We start from the raw sequence: 11,577 nt of genomic DNA on the forward strand, positions 1-11,577 counted from the left end.
TGAGCTCACCAGGAAGAAAAGTAACCCCCAGAATGTCGGTGCCTTTCTTCATTTGGAAGATGCTCAACCAAGGATAGCCAAAGGGCACTATAGCTTAGGCTCCAGGTCTCCTTTATGAGGAAAAGTAGGTTTTATTATAAAAGTGGAAGTATAGAATCCATACCAAGAGCTGACTGTTAGTGGCGGCTTGAGGATAGGGATGTGCTTCACTGTTTATTTGGTTGGCGACTTATCTTCTACCCCACCTGTCTTTCTCTACAATCATGTCTGGGGAATATGACATGTACATTTTTTAGATAATGAGTAAGTATATGGTAAAACAACTTTGGTTTATATTTTAAAAAATGTTTAATACTTATACATTTTCTGAGCCTATGCCAAAAACAACTTATCAGAATAGAATATATTTTCTCAAAGGCTAATGTAAGGTCGTGTGGATTCTTTTTCCTTGAGCAGGGCACAGCTCCCACGCCACCCACCCTACCATTGCCCAGTCTGTGTCGAGGAGCTCCCTTTGTCCTCACCTGTAAAGCAGCAGCCTTTAAGAGTGCCCACCATGTGGAAAGCACTTGATACACTTTGTTTTCCAGTCCTCAGCACTAGCCCACTGGTAACTAGTTCTGTCTTACTTTACAGATGAGTAAACAGGCACAGGGAAGCTAAGTAACCGGTCCAGGCTTACAGCACCAATAAATGGCAGAACCAAGATTCCAGTCCAGGTGGATATGGCTCAGGGACCTGTACAGTCTTAACACTGTACTCACTGCACTACGCTCTTCCTGGCTGCATAAGGAGCTTGAGTAGTTTCACAAATTACTTTAGAATAATATAAATACAATTATTTTACCACACTGTGATATAAAGACATTATGAGAAGCCCTTTCACTCTCAGCATGACACCCCCAGAAATGCCGTTTACCACCCTGCTCAGGCCTGCACTATATCACAAAACAGGCACCCCACAAATTGACTACCCAAAGTAGTCTGTGCCGAAGGCTCATCAAGCTGGATTTCTCGTTGGAAACATTTCAAGTTGTATTTATGAGATATCGTTTGTACCAAACTTGTCTTCGTGGTGAATTATGATTTAAAGAGCTTCTAAAATTCAGTTTATCCATAAGGTTAACACCAACAACAAATGTATATATGCAAAAATATACAGAGATGCAAAACTTTCATTTTATTAGCCCTTTTATTCCTGTAATGCCTGTAGTCCTACTGTCCTATTGAATAGACAGAAATAATTCAGATAGAGATTTTTATGTGTGGCTTTTAAAATTGTTATTATTTTAAGATGTTGCTATGTCATTGAAAGTGAGTTTTGTTATTAGCTAAATTATAAGATGCTTCTAATATTTCTTTGTTCTTACTATAAATCCTCTATTAGTAATGCATAAAAGCATGCAACTCCAAATGTATACTAAAACAAAGCTTTGTTCATGTTCACTCCCTCAGGGCAGAATTTGGGTTTTCCTGCTTTGGGGTCCCGTAGGGCTCTGTCCATACCTCTGTCTGCCTGTTGTATTTAAGAGCCAGTTTATACAGGCCTGTTCTCTCGCCTAGTCTGTGAGCTGTTCCAGGGCAGAGACCATCTTACACACTTCTGAATGTCAGCCACTTAGCCCAGTACCAGATATGGGATGGAATCAGAGTCATTTTTGGTGGAACTCATTTTAATCTATCAGCTTCAGCAATTCACTGTCCAACAGTGCCATTCGTAGACCCCCCAAAAAGTGGGGAAAAAAACACACAGAAGAAAAGACAGATGTGGGGACAAGCTGCAGCAACCTGCAGGGATATTTTAGGAGGGCCCTGTCTCCTTAGGTGCACATTAAACAGTTAAAGGGAAGTTCATCTATAAGCCCAGAGACCATAGTAACCATAAATCCACTTTCCTGCAGAAAACACAGGAGGAAAAGCCAAAGCATGGTTCTGGAGAATCAAAATCTAGACTGAAAAAAAGTTAAATATTGTGCTTAATAGAAAACAATGGGTTACTTAACATGACAATTTGGAAACAGAAAAATTTCTGTCTCAATAATGTATACTTTTTATCAACTCTCATGAGTTCCAAAACAAGTGCTAAGGATAAATAAACTACAGGAAATAATTTATTTTCTTCTAAACCTTTGAATGTAAACATCCTGCTGATTGCCTGCAATTCTTTGTTAACAATTCCAGTACTTTCGTGGCAGTTATCACCCCCATGACACACAGTGCCTCAGAAGAGCTACATAGACTGTGAGAAGGCTTTCAGTAAAGGTAGTTGGGAAGGCTGGGTGCTGTGGCTCATGCCTGTAATTTCAGTACTTTGTGAGGCTGAGGTGGGTGGATCACTTGAGCCCAGGAGTTGGAGACCAGCCTGGGAAACATAGGGAGACTTCGTCTCTACAAAAAAAAATTAAAAATTAGCTGAGCATGGTGGCATGCGCTTGTGGTTCCAGCTGCCCTGGAAGCTGATGTGCGAAGGTCACTTGAGCTCGGGAGGTCAAGGCTCCAGTAAGCTGAGATCACACCACTGCACTCTAGACTGGGTCCAGAGTAAGACTGTCTCAGAATAAAAAAGTAAATAAAAATAAAGGTGGCTGTCTTAGCCCCTGTTGACAACTCTCACACTCTATTAGTTTTCATATCCAGTTTAAGACCTGCCAGTTGTCAGGTTTTATGTTTTTATAACGGGTCTATTTACTGGAATTGTGAATAGTAGCAAAAGGTACAAGTTAGGAATGTTGTCTGTGGATTTGTAGCCCAGCTCTTCAATGCAAAATTGCTTGAAATAAGCAGGTTAATCTTGCTAAGCCTCAATTTCCTTTTCTGTAAAATATAGATACAATACTTTCCTTAGAGTATTGTTGTGAGGATACAACGAGATAATACATAGAAAGTGCTTACTTAGCACAGAGCCTGGCCATTGCTCTCGGCCCATTGGTTCGTCATGGTGCATTGCGATTCATTTTTGCATACCAATAAATAAAGAGTATGCACTGTTAACCGCTATGTTTTTGGTGTCCAGTTGTTTCTCTTTCTTTCTACTTCACCCCTCCTCCCCCATCCCCCGCCAGTGCCACCACACACTCCATACTTTCTCATTTTCCTGTTCAGGGCTGCAGGTGCGGAGTTCTCTGGTCAGATCTATTGCCTGTGATTTATAATTTATAGGGAAAAGGAAGTATCTCAAGCCAGTGTATGTAAAGGCATTAGATAACCATGTGTTTTACTTGTAAACCAAGACTTTCATAGGAAGCCCTTTAGAGAATATATAGCCTGAAAAAGAACTTGTAAAAGAAAACAAAATTTTACAAAACGTGAGCCCACCCCCATCATCAGTTAGGCGTTTAACCAAATGGGGCCCACTTCAAACGGTTAAGGATTGTAGAGAATCGAGAAATAAAATCAGATAAGCATACGGGAGGTCTAGACTCCTCACGGTTCTGCTGTCTTGAACACTGACACCACTCTTTGTTGAGGTTCCTAGCACATGCCTTGGACAGTGTGTGCCCCATAATTACTTGGACATATTTGTCTCTTGATACCCTGAGGTGGGTGTCGTGTCAGGTCCCTTAATCCATGTTGATCACCCCTGCTCAAATCACTGCCTTAACTGCATGTACAGGGATGGTGTTTGCTCAGTGCTGAGGGCTTATCAAGCGGGACTTCTCATTGGAAACATTTCAAGTTGTAATTGCGTCACAGAAAAGTAAATGGTACGTTCTTCATGGAAACAGTCTTTGAAATGTCAGACAGAAAGCAACAGCGGTGCATACAGTGATGCTTTTCTTGTTGAGGAGACTGTGTTAGATGAGGTCTTTTCTGTCTGGCTTTCCTTTGAGCTGACTGCCATTATCATAGGACTTCACACTGTAGCTTGTACTGGAGTGAGGGTCCTAGGGTAGCTTTCTCAGGGTCCAGTGATCTTGAGGCGAGAGCATGCCCTGCAGCAGAGGAACAGACCTGACGGGTATGAACCCAAGTCTCACTTTCCAGATTTCTCAGCAGTGTTCCCTGCTCTGAGGAAGTGCTGAGTAACTGCATAGCGACTGTTCCCTATCCTATTTCCTGAATACAATCGAAAAGATTGCTGGTGGTAAATATAGGGAGTAGCTTAGAGAGAGCCTAATGTTATCAGCACTATTGGTAGATAATTAATACCTGCAAATAGTTTGTACTCTTGACAGTATTTCAAGGCAAAGCTATAGCAGGGTAGTTGCTGAGAGATCCGGGGAAACGTGTTTTTCTACTAGTGGAAAGAATAGTCTCCCACTGGTTGTGAGGTTGCAGCATTTTAGAGCTACAGAAAGAGCTGAGACCAGGAGGAAGAACCAGGCAACTGCTAGGCTCTCATATTCTCTAGGAAGCAAAAGAAGTTCTTACTCTGCTAAGAACCATGGCAAAATGAATTCTGGCTTTAGGGGCTTTGGAATGCCCAGAAATGGTTGGAGTGAGGAAAAGTAGGAGAATGCAAAGAATGAATTAAGTGATAAATCTGTAAGTTGCAGGTCCTCTGCAGCATGCAAAACTGGAACCCCAGGTAACAACCAAGAAAACCTCCATGAAGCTGGAATACTATGCAGTCATAAAAAAGGATGAGTTCATGTCCTTTGCAGGGACATGGATGAAGCTGGAAACCATCATTCTCAGCAAACTGACACAGGAACAGAAAACCAGACATGGCATGTTCTCACTCATAAGTGGGAGTTGAACAATGAGAACACATGGACACAGGGAGGGGAACATCACACACCGGGGCCTGTTAGGGGATGGGGGGTAGGGGAGGGATAGCATTAGGAGAAATACCTAATGTAGATGACGGGTTGATGGGTACAGCAAACCACCATGGCACGTGTATACCTATGTAACAAACCTGCACACTCTGCACATGTCCCAGAATTTGAAGTATAATTAAAAAAAAAAAAAGGAAACCTCCATGAAGCAATTCAGAGTAAGTCTGCCAGTTGAGGTTTACTTGTTCATAATTTACTCTCTGGAGTACTATGTTAAATTTTTTCCTCTATGAAGTGTTTTTAACTAACCATCTAAGTACTGGTTAAGGCATCATGTTATTGTAATAAAGGCCATTGTTTTTGTAAGATCAGTCTCATCTGTCCCATATTCAGGTCATGGATTTAATAATTGATACACTAAAACTATCCAGTAAGCAATAATGCCTATCTCCCTGCACTGTCCTCCCCCACCACTTGATCACCTCCAATGCTTCTTCTTCTTGTGGCCAGAGTGGTTTTCCTGACATAGGGACCTGAGCATGTCACTTCACTGTGCAGTCTTTTATGGCTTGTGGACTTAGGGATAAAGTGCAACCTCCTTGGCATGCATAGAAGATGCTGTCCATGACCTCATCCCTCTCTGCCTCTCCAGTCTTATCTCCCACCACCCTATATTCCAGCCATGTGGAATTCCAGTTCCCCACACATGCCATGCTCTTTCAAGCTTTGGTTTGCTTGGTCTTCTCCCCACAGTGTGCTCCCCCAGCTTGAAGACTCAACTGAGGCATCAACTCTGGGGAATCTTTCCTGCCTACTACTTCTGACCAGCTGCACCTCACCTGAGCTCTCAAATTGTCTTGTATACATGGGGTCCCCTTCTCCCCTCCCCCAAGACTGTCTTATCTCTATTTTCCAGGTTCCTAATACAAAGTAGGTGCTCCATTTGTATTTGATGAACAAAGGAATGAGTAAGCAATTCAGTGTCTGAATGAAGGAGCACATTTGGTATATTAGGGAAGCTGCAAGTGACTACAGCTGGCCAACTAGGGGCTGGAGCTAGGCATAGCTCTGTCTTTCAGTGATAACAGAAGTCAAAGGATCCTTAAGATTTAGTTCTTGGTTTTTGTAGAAATTGCCACTATCTGTTCTTCTGAATATAAGATGTTGCTTTGTTGCCTTTATTTTTAGAACTAACAGAACTAGAACATAGCAGTTTTTCAGTGAAACACAGAAGCCTAGAGCAATATACATATATATCACATGCAGGTTTAGGTAGATATCCATTCAGGGTCTTAGTAATGCCACAGAGGAGGCTCTGTCTCCATTCAGCTGCTTGCTGTCAATTGAAGTATGATTATTGCACTTCCCCACTGCATCAACATACAGGCTGCATAGAGCCTTTTCTTAGAAATGTCATAAACTCTCTCAGGATTCTGATCACATTTCATCAGCTACATTGGAAAGCCTGAGTCTATCTGATCTGTGTTTGTATTCATTCAACAAATACATCCCATATGACTACCATGTGGCTATTTGGAAACAACTAAGTTTATTAACTGGTCACTAGTCATTCGGTGACTATGTCTCAATAACTCTCTTCGTCATCCTCACCGGCCTTCATTCCAGTGTCCATCCCAACCTTAGTACACAAAACTTTCCTGGTAAGTCGTTTCAGTGAATTATGAGGGATCTATCACACAAGAGTCTCCCAGCATGGGGATCTTCCCACCAAATTCTTCTAAGTGCACTCCTGTACGTGGTGAAGCCTTGCTGCCTTGAGAGAGCCACACTCTGGAGAGAGCTTAGGGACTAGCTCCCAGGGTGAGGCATAGGTGCTGTCCTCAGAGCACTGCCGGCTGCTGGTGTCGTGTCTGTGTCAGGAAGGGAACGTGTTTTCTAATAAAAGGTTTTTGTCTTGTCTTTCAGCTTACATTTTATTATGGTACTATAGATCCTTGGTGTCCAAAAGAATACTATGAAGACATTAAGAAGGATTTTCCAGAAGGAGACATTCGACTCTGTGAGAAAAACATACCTCATGCTTTCATCATCCATTTTAACCAGGAAATGGCAGACATGATTGCTGACTCCCTAAAGGATGACTTGTCCAAAATGTAAATTGGCCTGAGGAACAAGCCCCCACTGCCAGTACATGGAGGCAGTCAGTGTACTAGACTTAGTAGGTAAATGTTTAATTTTGAAGACTGAAATTAGAAATGAAGAAAGTGAGAACCTTTGTCTTACAGACCAACTCTCTGCTCGCCATGTTATAGGCTGAAGTAAACAGTTGATGAATCATTCCATAGGTTTAACCATACATTTTCCAAGACTCAGGGAACACAGTGATCTACACAGAGTCTTGTGTTTGCACAAGATGCCCAGTGGCACCATATGGTTTATTTTGGTAGGCAGGATCCTTGCAGATGAAAAAAAAATCTATATGTACTTGATTTTAATTGAGTTACATTGTAGAATAGGCTCTTCTGGAGGAAATTATGAAATACCTACTAGAAAATGTAAAATAAATCAGTGAATGTTAAGAGTATAGTTAGATATGTGAAGTGTATGAGATTATGACAAGGATACACTCATGTTCCAGGAGCAGGAAGTGAACCTGGGTCTCCTGTAAGACAGAAGATGAAGATGAGCCCAGGCTAACTTAGCACAGATCTTGGCTGAGATCATCAATGTGACGTCTAATGTACCTGCACTAGACAGAGAATAAAGTTCACCAGACATTACTCTGGTCAGCTAACCAGATAAAGAATTGTTGAAGGACCCCAACTGTGCCTCCTGCCACAGGACAACCAGCAAGTTCTATGCTGAGCCTTAGCCTGCCAGGTTATAAGCTCCCTGCAGGCTCCTCCTCTCCGGAGCCAGGATGGAGAGGCACTGGGCTGTCCCAAAGCAGGCTTGGATGTGCCAACGTACAGTTGCTCCCTCTGTAATTCTTGCACTAAAACTCCATTAAAGACCATCAATGAGCCAAATAGTGTGCTAGCCATTGAGGATGGAGTTCTTAGCTACTTAATGATTCTTTTCTTCTGGAAATCTTCTAGTGAATAATTTTTAAAAGCTTCTTTTAAACTGCTCAGTAAAACATTACCATACATTAACTCTCCATTTCTGCATTAACTTCATTTGCTGGAAAGAAATTATTTTGTTAATGAACCAAACCCAGCGATTAAGTTATGTGAATTCACCTTCTCTAGACACATTGAGGTATGGCAGAGAAGACACATGTTCCCTGGCCTAGAGTGGGCTGACAATATTGCTGCCTCCCCTAAATTGACTCAATCTTGAGAACCACATACTGCAGTGACAGTTGATGATGGATCAGAAATATTCCTTTTTCTCCTAGAGGAAATCCCTCATGGCATTATCATTCCCTAAGGACAATGAGATGTCCCTCCACTCAAATCCTAAAGCCCCCTGATGAAAGATTTGGCTCTGATTTGCTGCCAACTTATTGGTAAGTGCTGAATGAGTTACTGTGCTTTGGCATAGCTTCTACATCACAGCAAGTGACTTCTCAGAGGGGAAAAGCCAAGCTCCAGACAAGGAGTGCTGTTAGCCCAAGGGGAAGAGCTAATAGATACATAGGCCGTAAGCACAGGGCTGTACACAGATCCTTTATTGGCATCTGCATGAGAGGCCTAGAAATCGGATGTTAGAAGCTAGGAATCATGGCTCTAAGTGCCTTGCATACAGGAGATACTCACTGATACTAAATCAAGGCATGTAAACAATACTGGGTAAATCATACCTACCAGAATAAAGAGTAACATTCAGAGCTTTTCTTTTAGCTGTTATTTTAAATGTTACTCCATATTTCAAAAGTCTGCATGTATGAAATTGTGTCTTGTTTCTGGTTTTTAGAGCCTAAGAAAGATACTCATTCTTAATTCCTATTTATCATCTGAACACCAAATGAATTTTTGAAATAAATGTTTTACCAGCATTTCTGACCTGGTCTGGCCTGATCTCTGTGTTGGGCAAGAGAGGGTACAATTTGAGCAGTTCTCCTGAGTTAGACTCGGCTCAAAGTCTCTCTCTTAAAGTGAGAAGCCACCTTTCTCATTGCTTTTTTCATAGGTGGAAGAATCAGATTTCAAGAGACTGAAGTTCATTCTGTTTGATTAGGGATTAGACTAAAATGGACAAACAGTGGAAGAAATCCATTTTCCAGAAGCAGCTCTGCCTGTATGTCCCAGTCAACCACATGGATGGTCTTTGTGAAAGTTTTAACTTCCTGCAGAGTTACCTAGTGCTCAGCGATTGAGCTTTGACCACACCCGTGTTTGTTCCTAGTCTGTTCCCAGCCATAAGAATCTCCACAAGCCCTCTGTGGCTTGTGTGGCCTGATGTCCATGGCCACCAAGGGCCTCTCACCATACGCTTCTCCACTCAACCTTTGGAGAGACACGGACCACCAAAGGCTTGATTTTTCTTCATCCTACATTATATTCAAAACAAACAGGCTGGGTGCCGTAGCTCACACCTGTGATCCCAGCACTTTGGGAGGATGAGCTGGGAAGATCGCTTGAGGCTAGGAGTTTGAGACCAGCCTGTGCAAAAAACGAGACCTCGTGTCTAAAATAATTTTTTAAAAAGATCAAAAAAAAAAGCAATTTCAGATTAAAGGAGACTGAAGAGACATGACAATTGGACACAACATCTGATTCTGAATTGGATGTTTTTGTTGTAAAAGACATTGTTGAGACAATTTGCACAACTTGAATGAGGTCTGAAGATTAGTTGGGAGTAAGATGCCACTGTTAATTTTCTGATTTCAGTGGTTGTACTGGGAAGAAGTAAGAGAGTGTCCTTGTTTGTACTGGAGACACTGAGGTATCTGGGGGTGAGGGGCATCATGTCTGTTTACTGTCAGATGGTTGAGGGGAAAATAATGTTCTTTGTACTTGCAGATTTTTTGGAAGTTTGAGATGTTTCAGAATTTGTAAAAATAATTATTTTTAAAACCCCACCATGCTATCTCCTGCATCCGTGTCTCATTGCTTCTTTTCCAAAAAGGCTATTTCCTCTTGTACGCAGTAAATGAAGACCTGGGTTCAAATCCCAGATCTGTCATTTGTTAGGTTTGTGACATAAGACTTCGCCTCCCTGAGTCCCCCAGCTCATTTTTTTTTTTAATGGAGATAAAATGAGGTCATGCATATAGCATTTAGTATGTTGCCTGGCATATGGTAGATGCTCTATAAAATGGTACCTAAAGGAGGATAGCAAACTTGTTTTTCCTTTTTTCCTTTCATTTCTCTTCTCTTTAGTATAGCAGAGGACCCTGTGGTATCTCAGTCCCTGCACTGTTTCACCAGGCTTGTAGCTTGATTCTAGCAGTCAGCATTTTGGCTCTTAGGCAGGGATGAAACACTTGCTCACCTGGCTCAGCTTTCTGGCCTCAGCCCATGCAGGCCTCCCTGCACACAGCCCAGGATGTTCTAACAGTCGATTTAGAAAAGATGCGGGAAGCAAAGCATTTCTTAGATGGCGTGAGACATCTTCATCCCTGGCCTTCTCTTGCAGAAGAGAAGAGGCGAGGATATATTTGGGCTGCTCCTTCCCTTAGGGGTGGGCCTTAAGGAGAGGTTGGAGGCTGGGACTGAGTGTGCTCTGTGAACAAATACATCTGTGGGACCTTGAATGAAGCTCTTCTGCAGGAGTGCTGAGGACAGCAAAGCTCATATGAGTGTTCTTCTAATCACTTTTTAAGAGGATTGAGATTCCTGCCTGTGCCCCATACAGACATGGGTAAGTGATCACATTGGCCCAGGTGAGGAGTGTCTGTGAGACATGGGTCTGGCCCCTCCCACCAGGCTGAAGGCATCTCTAGAGCAAGACTGGCGTCACTGAGTGTGATGCTGGGTGAGCATCCTCAGAGCACGAACGAGGGCCAAAGAAAGCTCTGGGTGGTTCTATGGTTCTATAAAGGGTTCTATAAAGACAAAGCTCTTGGAAGAGAGAAGAGGATGAGGTTGCCCCTAGTCCTAGAAGGGCAGATAGAACTTGGATAGGTGGTTTGGAATAGATGAGAGCTAATCCAGATAAGGAGTCTGCTGCTCACCCCTGCACCTTCACAGTGTCTCACTTAGGCCTCCCAATCCTGTGATGTTCTGACTATGCCCATTATACAGATTACCACTGAGGTGCCTTGCTAAGGACCTCACAGTTAATAGATGACAGAGCTGGGGTTCTGCTGTAGTTGCACATGTCCTCCAAAGTTCGTGTGTTAGAGACTTAATCCCCAATGCAACTACTGGGAGGTGGGTCCTAACAGGAAGTGTCTGAGTCATGAGGGCCCTTCCCTCCTGAATGGATTAATGCCAGTGATAAAAAGGCACGATATTAGGCTGCAAGTTTGATCTCTTGTTCTCTCATGCTCTCTTGCCCTTCCACCTTTTGCCAGGGAGGATGCAGCACAAAGGTCCTCACCAGATGCCAGCCCCTCAATCTTGGACTTTCCAGCTTCCAGAACTGTAAGAAATAAATCTCTTCTTTATAAATTACCCAGTCTCTGATATTCCATTATAGCAACAGAAAATGAACTAAGCCAGATTCCAATTCAGGCCTCTACTCCAGAGCCACCACTTCATCCCCTTTTTCCACTGCATCATGCTGCCTCCTGGAGGCCACAGTGGGCAAGCCTAGCAAAAGTGGAGAGCCGGGAAAGAGAGTCACGCAAAGGGCAAATGAGGACCCGATTGACAGAAGAAGTGACGAGTAGATCGTTGGTAACAAATGAGTAGTTTTAAAAGAATGAAAGCTATAACAGAGACCAGTTTTCAGACGGCAAAAAAATGCATCAGGCAGTGGATTGAGAGAAAGCAAGCCCACATGC

General features: G+C 42.7%; 1 protein-coding gene across 6 annotated transcripts in view; it reads left to right on the forward strand.

Moving 5' to 3' along the window:
* Positions 1-8,682, forward strand: part of LDAH (lipid droplet associated hydrolase) — a 138,289-nt gene extending 129,607 nt beyond the window's left edge. For 3 of the 6 annotated variants that reach the window (XM_063696035.1, XM_055378794.2, XM_055378792.2), the window contains one exon: positions 6,648-8,682. In XM_063696035.1, the coding sequence (XP_063552105.1) occupies positions 6,648-6,839 (192 nt within the window). In that variant the 3' untranslated portion in view covers positions 6,840-8,682. The remainder of the gene's footprint in view (positions 1-6,647) is intronic. The other 3 variants (XR_010130046.1, XR_010130047.1, XR_010130048.1) reach the window with 2 other exon arrangements.
* The last annotated feature ends 2,895 nt before the right edge of the window (positions 8,683-11,577 follow it).

This window comes from Gorilla gorilla, chromosome 12 (assembly GCF_029281585.2).
Source record: "Gorilla gorilla gorilla isolate KB3781 chromosome 12, NHGRI_mGorGor1-v2.1_pri, whole genome shotgun sequence".
Taxonomy (NCBI): domain Eukaryota; kingdom Metazoa; phylum Chordata; class Mammalia; order Primates; family Hominidae; genus Gorilla; species Gorilla gorilla.